We start from the raw sequence: 12,733 nt of genomic DNA, 5'->3' as shown, positions 1-12,733 counted from the left end.
ATGGGACACCAATAAAGGTTTTATTGCGCAGCAAGAAGTGCCAGCCCCGTAGCTGGCAACATTCTCAAGCTGTGTCATGCTGCTTCTGGTTTTGTTTGCTGTTTGATATGTTGGGTATTCTCCTTCACGGCATCAAGCCCACCATCTTGGGGATGCTCTTCAATGAACTACCACTACTGTTCGGGTTTCCGTTTGATAATTTTGACAGAAAACAACACCACGGACGAGACCTGGATGCAGACAGAATTCTGTACTCTGCAAGACTGGGCTCTGAGGATACAGAAAATGAGCTCAGACACAAAACACTGCTGTGATACTGGAGTCTGTCTGTTTTAACTTCCTTACCAACCAACTTAGACCCAAATAATTTATACATGAATTACTAAGAAATGCGAGCACTCCTTCCTGAGAAAATAGATGAACTTGAAACCAGAAAGATTTCAAACACCACTAGATCTGATGTAGCTGTTACACAGGATCAGATCGATTGCCTTTTCAGTCCAGGATCCTATCAAGAATAGTCACCAGCACCACACTGATGCCACGACAGCAGAAACACTTTACCTGAAGCACAGGAAATAATCAAGCACAGATCCTCTCTCTGAGCACTCTTCTGGCTCCCTCTTCTTTGCTCAAGTTTTCATTCCCAAGTATTTCCAGAGGATGGAGCTGAATGTTGCCAGGTACAGCACCAGCAAAACCAGATGTAGACACAACCCACAAAATAAGCAGCATGCATGGGAATTTTCTTCCTCGTATCTGTAGTAAGAGGTTGCCTTTACACCTCAAAGCAGAGAGCTCTACATGTCCCTGCTTAAGTTAAATGTAAATACTTAATGTAAACTAGGTACTATTATGTGTCCACAAAGATATCTTAACATTTTAGAAAACCTACTGAGCTCCTGCTCTCAGCAGCACCTTGAAGCCATAGGGTCTATAAAATAAAAGGATTTCTACTCTTTTCATTTTAAATTGATTGGCTTCAAATACCTCGGCTGAGGCTGTGTCTTTAGGCACACAAAGAGAAAAAGCCCATGATTTAATTTCTCTGCACTGTTTGTTCATTTGTTCAAGTGTCTCCAAATCATCTCCTCTTCAAATTTGACCAGTCTTTCTGTTTACCAAAAGACTTTCTTTGTCTGAAACAATTGTCATTGCCTTTCTAAAGACCTCATTTCCTGACTCTCATTCAGGATCTACCCAGAGACAAGGGTAAACAGCGTGACGTACGCACGGCCAAGCAATGACATCCTGGTTTGCCACTGCTTAATTCCAAGTTGGCTAAGCTGATTTTGAGGCTCCCCAGCAACTTTTGTTTGTTTTAATAGATATATTTAGTAGGCTGTTACAAAGGGAGTCAATGCAGTTCTTGGATCTCTCATGGGTGGCCTGGCCTAGATGCACCAGCCAAGCATTATGCAGAATGCAAAGTCTGTGTCATCGCCTAAAACATCTAATGTACCAGCAACGGTTACAGAATATGAAACTGTCAAGTGCCCCAATAACTATAATGCATTACATCCCACAAAAAAAACCCCATCAGAAACTAAACTCCTGGCGAGGAATCTCTAACACCGCTTTCCACAGCATTTAATTAAAAGAATGAAAAAGAGCAAACAAGCAAGAGTGAGCTGTGAAGTCTGAGATGCGCCTGCTGCCTACGCGCTCACACACAGAGGGCCTGAAAATCACTGGAACATCCATCAAGTTGATGAGCTCATCTGTTGCATTGATAGGGATCGCCAATAAATACTGATACGGTTTCATTGGAATTCAGTGCTCATTTATAGATGCAGTCATTTATATTCGCAGCATGACACTGTGATTAACCCTTTCATTGACGCTGTAACTCCAATTAATGCGAATTGGCCGGACACGTACAAGATGTAGATAATAAGCTCTACTTCAGTAACAGCATACCTTGGTTGGGAAAACCGAGCACATCTTTCATCTTCATTTAGATGTGAAGGGGTTACATTACAGTAGCTCCTACTGCAACCCTGCTACTGAAGCCTCACTGAAAATTAAACACCACCAGCAGCGCTACTGAAATATGCTCTAAAGTTTACAGGCAAACTACAGAAGCTTGGAAAGTGCCAGGGGACTTCTCTGGTTTAATTATACAGACCCTGTTCCATAAATTGCTTGAATGGAATAAATACAAATAGCATTCCCTGCTTTGTGACCTCTCTGGGTCAATGAAATGCACACAAACACCTACAGCCTGCTATGGCTCAGAAATTCCACAGCATAAACACACAGCCTTGCTGGAAGCACTAGTCAGGACTCAAGCCTTGGTATATACATGAGAACCAGCTGCCTGGACTCAGCAAGGAAAGAATTTGTTGTTTATATTCTAATGCTATCCTAAGCTGCAGATGGTGGGAATTGTCTGCAATTTACTGAACAGGGAGAAAGATTCTGAGATTTCAGTGTTCAGGCTCTAATTAGAAAATCTGCTTCTCTTATCTGAAGAGGTATGTGAGGTAAGAGAGGCTGAGGAATTCCATGAATCAATAAGCAACCCACCCTTGGCTTTGGAAGTGTGAGATCTTGACATTGCTGCTGCTCTACCTGGCGACACTTACCTCCATCCTCTGGACATACTTGGGAATGAAGGCTTGAGTGAAGAAGAGAAAGCAAGAAGAGAGTTTAGGGAGAGGAATCCCTACTTGATTATTCATTCTTCTGCATGCAAATTATTTCTATTGCCCTGACACAAAGGGTATTTGATCCTAGCAAAGCCAGCCAGCTCAGTGGCCAGTTCATGTGGCCAGTATGCAATTTTCTCATGTGTTTTAACTTTCTCCAAGCACTCCATCTCTCCCATGATGCAGAAAGAGCTGCTAGTTCTACTGTCTGGGTATGGCATCTAACAGACATCTCCAGGAGTCTGCTGAAGTTTCATTCACTGAACATTTAAGAGTACAGGCGTGAACACAGGCCTCTGGAGGTCTCAGAGCTAACAGCATCGCACCATCTCAATGAGAACTGTTCTCAGGATTCAGTGATGGTACCTTAAAACCAACAGAGTCATCCTCCTTCCAGATTTTTTTGCTGTCATCTCTCTCACTCCAGAAATGTCATAAGGCCAAGTAATACAACAGTTTTCCTGATATTTCCCTAGTTTTACTAAGGATCCTAGGTACTGTCTTATACTTAGCCTCACTTGCTTTATTTGGTAGCTGGTTTTTTTTGAGACTCTAGAGTTGCAGAACAGGAAAATCTTTGTCCTGTTACATAAAGAAACAATGCTGCAGCAATCCACACGTGGCACACAGCAGTAGGTCTGCAGATGGAGAACTTCTCCAGGTCCTGCTTGCAGAGCCTCCTCCTGCACTGAACGCCTCCAAACCCCTCATCCTTCTCATAAATGAGACTCGCCTTGGGGGGATCAGCGGGAGGCAGGTATGATTTTAAGTGCCAGTTGTGTTTGCCACTGAGAAGGAGAAAGTTCTCCCACTGACCTGTAAACTTGGGCTGTTGACACTTGAACTACCATAAAGATGGAACTTAACAGCTTGGTGACTCTAATGTCACACCTCAGCTCTCTAATGCATCAGCCCAGCTGTGCTAGCTGGAAGGTAACGCAGAAGAAAAACAGCACCCATCAAGCCAGAACCAACCTCAGACCACCTAGCTAGACCAATAAAGGTATCAGACTGACAGAAGACAGACTGTTATTGCTGCTCGTCTGTGCTGTTCACATAAATGGCACTTCACACACGCGACGATGAGTTGCTGCTCAAAAGGGATTCCAATTTACATAAGGACAAGATGATGACACACAGAGAAGCTAGAGGATAGCGAAGACAGTAAGGACATATATCTCATAGTGAAGTAAGGATGAAACCTTGATGGTTGCATAAGGTTTTATTGCTGTGGCATATATAACTGATAATATAAAAAGGTGAAGTGCAAGGCCAGATGCCTTGGGTATATGCACATATAGTCTCTTCTCTTTACTCGACTTTGATATATAAGTGGGAGACCAGATGCCAAACATTCTAAAGCAGTTTTTTAAAAGAAGAAAGGATCTTTACTTCCCTGATAAGGAAAACCCTGTCACGTAGCAGGGGGCAGTCATTTTCCAGTCCAGTCACCGAGAAAGAGCAGGTGCAGCGAGGGGTGCGCAGACCTACCTTAAAAAGCAGGCAGTCCCCTTGGTGCTCGGCGTAAATGGAGGTGAGTCGATACTGGTTCTCAGTCGTGATGTCGATCTGGTAGCCCGTTAGTGTGTAGCACACCTTGCGAAACTCCTGGATCTTGGTCTGGAAAACTTCTTTCAGACGCTGGTTTTTCAGTTCTGCACTTTCCACTTGCTTCTTCAGCTCTACGTAGGGGAAGAAAACAGGGACTTTCTTATACGTCATCAGCACAGAGCCCTTGCGCCGTATTTACGGCGCTAGTCAAACTAAGTGAATTGAAAAGGATAATTACATTTTTTAAAAGTGAATTAAGCAGGCAGAATAAAGAAACAAGCAAGCTAGGTTCCTCTCCTCCTGGCCCCAGCAGACCGACAGACAATGAACTGGAGAATAAGGAAAACAGACATGTCTTGGTGGGATGAATTTTTCTTTTGCTCAGCCAGCCTTTTAACAACATACTACAAAATTCAAAGCTGTAGCGTCCATTTCCCCACACATCTTATTTTCTACATGGAACCCAAGAGAAGGGTGTTTTGCTAGAGGAAGCAAGAAAGTGGAAAAATGGGAAGAAATATGCCTCTGTGTGGTTGCATCAGGAGGAAGCTGCCTGTAAGGGAAACCTCCTCCAACGTACTCTTGATTGGACTGTAAGTGCTTTGATCTCAAATTGACACACTGCTTAGGAATCCCTGAAGATTCGGGAAGGGGCTTTTATTGTGATAAAAAGCCTGAAGAGCACCACTGCCTCTTTGCATTTGCCACCTTAACTGGACTAGTCCCTAGCAGAGAGGTCCTGCGAGACTGCCTGCCACTCACCCTGTATTTTATTGCTACAAAGGGAGCTGCCAGCACTGTGAATCCTTCAGGAGGATACACAACAATTACCATGAATCTTTCACCAAAGGTGCCTTCTGAGTAATTAAACCTCGATTTATCCCCCCATTAATTACAGAGATTGGCTTTACTTTAATATACACTAGAGATGTCTCCCAAGTCAGCCTGTTTTATCAACACTGCAGTCTAGGGTTAGAAAAACCCCCTGACTCTTTCTAACAGCAAATAAATAGAGTTCCTCACTCGGATACCTCTTTGTCATGCTGAGGTTTAAGGCTTTGTCTGTGCTGTGATCAGAGACATAATTGCAACACATGTAGGCAATATGTCTTTATTTTAGCTAGTTCAGAGTCCAGCACTAGGAGAGCAGAAACTTCAGCAAGATGACTGCTGGAGTACGGAGGAAGGGTTTTGGCTGGGCTTATACAGCCCACGCTAAAGTATTATTGTTTTCTAAGCAAACTGGAAAAGTTTTTGCTCAAGCATTTGCTGAAAAGCATTTCCATCGACTTCCCAAGCGTAGCGCAGGAAGAATGTAGGATGGTAACTGCAAGGCCATGGACTTGCCTGTGATTCTCCTCCGAGTAGCTGCAAGCGCACCAGGAGAACGTGAGTGTCCTCTTAGCTTCTGTACTGCTTTAGTTAGGCACTCCGGGTGGGACAGAAGGATAATGTTGTGTTAAGTTAAAGTGCCTTAAATGCCACTGAGGATGCCCCTGCTCAGAAGTACTTTGGCCTTAATCCAATTCAGCTTAATCCCCAGGCAAGGACAGGAACTCTTTAATGGTTAAAGAGAACTACTTGTCCCTTTACTTCTGAGTGAGAGCATCCACGCAGGGAGAGTTAACGCCGGCCACCTCCTTACCTTCGGTTAATTCACCTCCACCTTCCCGAGCGGCTTGTGGAGGCGATGTACGAGCAAAGTATTTCCTTTGCTCTGGGTCTCCCCCAGCTGTATCTCACTTTATCGAGGGGAGCAAGCCAATCTTGGGGAACATCACATACCGGTTTGTTCATTAAAACACTGCTATACAGGGAACCCCCCAGTTGCTGGGGGATGTAAGGTAAATAGAGCATCCAAACCCTGCTCACAAGGCTGAAGGGTTGTGGGTTACTTGCTGCCCCTTCTCATGAGCTTGAAAAGGTCTTTCCTGACCACCCACCTTGCCATTCCTACCAAACTCATCGCTGCGTGATTAACTCAACCCTTCCTTGGGTTGTTACAACCTTTTCCCCATCATCTCAGCTGGGTCTGGTCTTTGATTAATTGAGTAATCAGTCTCTGAAGTCAGGAGGTTAATTGGCAGCTCTGACCTCAATATTCTCACAGTCTTACATTCAGCTATGCAACTGTTAAGGACAAAATCCTATATCCGAAAGTAAAAATTCAGTGACCACATTGCAGTGGTAAATAACATTTCACCGCTGTCAGAGACAGAACTGCCTTTAATATATCGCATATGTCCGACAGCGATATTTTTTTCCTAATAAATGCAGCCTAGCCTTGGAAAAGTAAATCTGCCTCTTCCTACCGCATCTTGGAGGCTGCCATTCCTGACTTTTATAACCTTGGAGGTGGATGGCACCCTAATTCATGAACTCCTTGAACTGCTTTCGTTATTCATGAGGAGTTAGCGCCTTCTCCACCATTTTGTCTCTCAGACTTGGTACTGCTAATGGCCATCACAAGCATCCTCGCACCCGCTGGGTTGTAGCCTTATCACCCACCCACCCACCGCCACTGGCCTAGTTAGACTACAACCATGTGAAGCTAGAATAGCAACTAAGCGATGGCAACTGCTTCCCTCCACTACCCTCAGGGTGACAAAGGAAAAACTGACTACAATCAGTCTTTTATGCAAGAAATCCTGAGCTCTTCAATTTAACTGAAGGACTAGCAAGCCTTCACTCCCGACAGCGCGCCCTCCCCATTCCTCCTGGCCCTCTTTCCAGTGCCTGCGGCAGTTTTGGTGTATTACCGCGCCAGCCGCACTGGCTGAAGGAATTCATCTGCATGAAAAAACGTTATCTCCCCGTTAGAGATGCCTCGTGTCAGCCACTGGCACAAGGCGCTGAACTCGGTAACTGCTAACGTAGACACAGCCGAATGCGCCAGCACCAGCCAGGGACGGGATAAAGCCTCGTCATCTCCTCCCTGGCTCCAGCAGCAATTCCCCAACGGTGTTCAGTGGCACAGCTTGGGGACAGGGCAGGAAAAAACCAGAAGCAGGTACAGGGACACGATAGGAATGCTTAAGTTTGCAACTGTGAAAGGTCCGTTGAACTCTGACTGTAAAACAGAGATTGCTTTTCCTTTCCGCCTCATTAAATTGCACTCCTCAATAGTTCAGCTACAGCAAGTGCTGATGCCTACCTTGGGCAGTATTTATCCCGTGGAAACAATTCAACCAGGGGCTACTCCCAAATTAACTCAGAACAGCACTCAGGACTGCGACTACTCCCCTGCTTTCTGCTGAGGGCTCTGCTGATACAACCAAGAAGCTGCCTTGTGAGGAGGATTCACAGAAGAGTAACTTGGTAGGAAGGTAACCTGAGACTTGAGAAAAGTAGGATGGGATCCCACTGCTGAAACAAAGCCGCCTGAGACGCCTGCAGGTTCTGTGTCATACCAGCCAGCCCCAGGCCAACATCTCAGACACTTTGGGGTGTCTAAAATGGCACAGGGTGCCTGTTTGTAGGCACCGAGTACCTACACAGCCTCTCCGTGCCATGGTTCTGCTCTAGCACTGCAGATTCCCTGCGCCCAGAGAACAGCGCAAGCAGCATGTGCTCTCACTTGGGAACAGTAATTAATCTTTCTAATATTTCCCCCACCAAGTGAAGATGTTGAGCTCAGAGGCAGCTCATTGTTTGCTCCGCATCTGAATTCAAAGATGTGACGGCGCTAATTCTTAAGCCTCACCTAATACCACTAATTCCCGCCAAATTTCTAGCACCGTCAGGAAAAATTGAGTTAAAAGTCATCATTTGCAGAGAGCGCGATTCAGCGTATTTCAGAGCGACGTTTAAGGCACAGCCGTAGAGGCCACTGAACAGAGGGAGATCCTTTCGGGATGGGTGGAGGTGCATTAACGGAGCAGGTTTCTGATGACAGCATTACTGTTGCCACCCGTTTTATCTACCACCTACAGAACATTGAATGTCTTGATCCTTTAAGATCTTTCACAACATTTGGAGAATTAGGTCTAATTATATCTTTAAAAGGCAATGTTTGAAAACTAGAATCCCTGTATTTAGAGCACTCGCGTGAGGTCCTATGTTCGACTCTTAGACTTGCACAAAACCGGCGAGAGAAGTTGCAGGTGTGCATGGGTGGGGACAGTCACACCATAAACATCCTTCAACCCAGAGAAGGGACGCCAAAGCGTCCCTCACCGAAGCATTAATGAAACAAATAAGAACTGAGAAAATAAAGTGTGAGATTTGGCTATGCCTTGGTCAGGGATAACGACTGGCTGTTGACTTTGCCTGGAAAAAACATAAAGGAGAACAGAGGCAACATGAAAATACATGGAAATCATACTGCCCCATCTCTTATGTATTCAGGCCAAGAATGTGTACAAAAAGTTGCCCCCGTCCTGAAGAGTTTGATGGGGGAAAAAATCCTCACCGATCAAAATCATTAATCTGTTACAACATTAACATTTGCCCAATGATTAACTTCCCCCTAATGATGCTGCTTCTTGAAACACCTTGCATTTTCACACACTTATATCGACTTTAATGAATAATTCAAACTATTTTGGATAAATAAATATGAGTTGGGCTTTTTTGGTCTCATAGTGAAAATGTCACTGCTTTTTATTCCATTGCTTTTACACTCCTTACATCTGAAAATGTTCACAGCTGCCTGGAAATACCACAGCTTTGGCTCTTGCTCTGAGTTCAGCTGGGTCAATCAATAGCAATAGCAGTCTCTACACCAAAGAAAACCAAATCCATGCTTAACCTTTTCTCCAGGGAAAGAGGAGGAAACAATGCGGCTCTCAGCATGCCAAAAATGGCATGAAATTAAACGTATCACTAGTCTTTTCCAGGAAAACACAAATTTGTTCTGCCCGTCCTCAAAGATGCCACAAGCCATGTAGCTGCATTAATTCAGCTGCGATCCCAGCTAATACATGTCTCTCTCTCAGAAAGGCCTGAAGTCCTTTCTAACTCTCCATTAAAGGTTACTTTCCCTTAGTAACACGTTTGGAGGTCACTCCAACACACACAGGATAAAGTATTTACACATGAATTCCTGTCACTGCTCACCCTGCCAGAACGCCCCAGACAGATGCCACCCAACATTGCTATGGAGGACACTGTATTTTTACCAGCCCTGCTCTATTTAAACAGTAGACTGCTTAGATTGTGTTTCCAGCCTCCAGAAGGGATGCCACTACCATCCTCTTCTCACAAGGTCCGTAAGAGGGAATGCTCTTTCCCCAGTTCCAAGAAGCAAGGTCACAATTACCCTTATTCTCTCCCACCTGCATGAGGTTCTTCTCTCCATTTCCATAACACCGTGCCTGCCATGCAATGTCACCCATCAATCACCCCCATTTGTACCCCCAAACCGATATTTAATTACGCTCTCCTATCGAAGGTCTGTCCTTCCCATTCGACTCTCTGCAACTCTCAGGCTGCCTTTCTGCACCTGAAATCCGTCCAGTCATTCCCCTCTTCAAACCCCGAGCTGAAATTTTCTCTTCCAGCTTTATGAGGAACAGCATCTGAAAAGAGTTCTGTGATATTCTGTGAAGGACACAATATAAAATTAAATTGTATCGTATTAAATAAAGGCTAATAGAAGAAGAGTTGAGCATTTTCTGATGTAGACAAGTTTATGACCATCGCTTTTGAGAAATAAAATTCGCTTTGCTGGATTTTATAGGCGTGTTTTATGCCCTGGGGGAGTGGGACCACAGAACCCGACCAGCGTGGCAGCCCCACGCCACCCTTACCCGACCTCGCGGTCTGGCCGACCGAAGCCGTGCTTTGCAAAACTTGCAATTTGTGACATTACAACCATGAATTATAACTTTTCTTGAAGGTAAAAACAGTTTTATATTCAACAGACTGCACTGGCTGTTCAATTGTAAACCTAAGTGGTATTTATTTGATCAGTCAACACTGGTTTATTTTTAAACTGTGTATGTACCATATGGTTCAGTGCACCTCCCAGCCCCCTCCTCCAGCCACCAGCTTGCCCTTCCAGCAGCTCAGGGAAGAGTTTTCAAAGGCAGCTGATCCAAGTAAAGGTCTCCACTGCCATGGGCAGCTACAGCTCTCACACTGCCCAAGAACTCTCCACTAGGAAAATTTCCCATACGTTTCCCTTCACTGAAGATGCTTGTCTGAAGCCCCATTTCAGACAACCCACGTAGCTTTACACATTTCTTGGAAAGAAGTCCATAATTAACCGCTACCCTCAGGTAACCCGCACAAAGTGGCAGAGGACACCAGAAGGCCAGGGTGAAAGAAGCAGGACACTGAGGACTAGAGAGAGGAAGCTATGGAAGAAGACAGTCTTGGTCTTGTAGCACCTACACACACACAGAGCATGGATTAGGCTTAAATAAAGGGTTCTTTTCTTCTCCTGATAGGCCTGAGATTACAAGGCAAGGTTGCAAAACGCACAGGCACACCTGAGGTTGGCCTAGGTACAGGATTCAGCCCTGGCAGATGAACCACCACCAAGCCAAAGGCTCCCTCAGGGGATCCCAGCGTGGGCACTGCCTGGGCCTTCCTCTGCCCTTCTCCTCCTCGCTGGCAAAGCTGTTTCAGCATGGGGGAAGGCAGGAAACTAGTGGGCTTTTGGAAGCCCAGCTCAGCTCCTCAGCCACCCCCGCGGCGTGCCCATGTTTTCTCAGTGAAGGCAGTGCAGCATTGCGTAAAGAGACCCTGGGTGGCTTTACAGTCACTGGCTTAAATGATGTGACCAGCCTGCTTGCAGCAATACAGAACTTGGCAGGGATGGCAACATTCACCCCAGACGCAGGATAAATTAACCTCAGGAGAGCTATTTATTACCTAAGGTGAACTTCACCAATTAGTATGATATGGCACAAACCATTTGGAAGTTAGGATCATTACGCCGGTCATAAATTGTGAACCAACCAGGAAGACATCTCCCTCCACCCCCCAAACGATGATTAAAGCCTTCTAGCCACATTTCCCTTCCATATGGCAATTATAGACCAACAGCACTTCCCAAACAAAGTGATGTCAGCTGGAGCTGGAGGTACTCATTAACTCCAGATGCAAAAAACAGCCTCACCTTAAAACCACAAATATACTGTGCCACTTAAGTTTACAGGAAAGTAGTTATCTTCTGCTTCTAGAAGAAGCCAGCAAGTATTAGGCATAAGTCTACCAGCCTACCTGTTTTCCAGGTAATCTGTTTTGGAGTTATCAAGCCAAAAATGTCACTGGGCCTTTTCACAGGCTATAGGTCAGGGAAGTCTGGTAGCACGAACAAGGGCATAACTTGTATGGCTTCTCAGAGGAAGGAGAATCAATTCCCCACTAAGCTTTTTCCAAGAAAAAGAGTGGTTTTGAAACCACTCAAGTGTCTAATGTAAGAATTAATCCTAGGGACTATATAATTAACATATATAACACACATTGTTAATTACCTGGGGTGGTCTGCAAAGCATCTAATAGGCGAATTTATCCGCTGTCTGATCACCTCCCCTGCACTCTACCCATTATCTTGTTTCCACTGGCACATCACTACTATTACTACTACCCCAAAACACTGGCTGCTATTTAAACCTCTGAAACAGCATCCAACATCTGCTGTTAAAACAAACACAGAAAAACCGTTCCAGAAATATTTGTTTGTTCCTTCTCAAAGTGAAGATTATTTGCAGGAGTTATAGTAGTTCACAATGCAGGGTGGACAATATTCAATCGTGCATTAGAGAGCGCTTTAAAGTTTATTATCTAATGATGTTCACTGAGGCTACGACCAGGAGCTTTTCTCCACTGGCAAGAGATGATTTCTAGGTTTCCCAGGAGCACAGCCATTTTGCTCTTACTCCAGGAACTTTCTATACTCAAATTCTGATGCCGAGACTCATGGAAATGCTATTTGGACTCAATGACAGCATCCAAGATACTGTTACTTACAGTACCTTGTCTGCCTCTCCCCGCGCTGTGATGTCTGCGCTCACAACACAAAGATACCGCAGCTTTGCAGGCAGATGCATCTAAATACAGAACGTATAAACACCTAAAGAAATTCCTACCATTTCTGAAGTAGCTTATCAGATAACTAAGCGGTGTAAGACAGAGTCTGAGATGGGGCAGGGCACCATACAGGCATCCTTTAGTTCTTATTTGGGACGCACAGACCCAACTCCAACCACCGCAGACTCCCCGGCTATTTGGAGGCTGGTTGCAAACAAGCGCACGCCGCTGCGTTGGACTAAATCCCTTCCTACCCAGGAACCGCCTCTCTTCTCCACAGACATTATAACACCATTACCGGCTCCAGAACTCACTTTCTTGAGACAAAGCCCAGTGCCCCCATCCCTAGGTAAGGTGGCTTAGCTAAAGGTCAGCCTGCCATTTCGTTTGTTCGCGTGGCCTGGGCTAATGGAACCGCTTCCGCTGTGCGCAGCACGCAGGCAGGCTGGAGGGTCGCAGGGGACGGCGAGGGAAAATGCACACCGTTTTAGCTAGCCAGCGGGGATGGAAACACAATTGCACCGCAACAGATAAAGGCAAGTCTCTGCAGC

At 45.3% G+C, this 12,733-nt stretch overlaps 1 protein-coding gene across 3 annotated transcripts in view; it reads right to left on the bottom strand.

Annotated features, from left to right (window-relative positions):
• MAD1L1 (mitotic arrest deficient 1 like 1) overlaps nt 1–12,733 on the bottom strand; it is a 372,656-nt gene that overhangs the window by 89,396 nt on the left and 270,527 nt on the right. For all 3 annotated transcript variants that reach the window (XM_054842372.1, XM_054842373.1, XM_054842374.1), the window contains one exon: nt 4,143–4,333. In XM_054842372.1, coding sequence (XP_054698347.1) covers nt 4,143–4,333 — 191 coding nt within the window. The remainder of the gene's footprint in view (nt 1–4,142; nt 4,334–12,733) is intronic.

Source organism: Grus americana, chromosome 15, assembly GCF_028858705.1.
Source record: "Grus americana isolate bGruAme1 chromosome 15, bGruAme1.mat, whole genome shotgun sequence".
Classification (NCBI taxonomy): domain Eukaryota; kingdom Metazoa; phylum Chordata; class Aves; order Gruiformes; family Gruidae; genus Grus; species Grus americana.
This window is presented reverse-complemented; position numbering and strand designations above follow the sequence as displayed.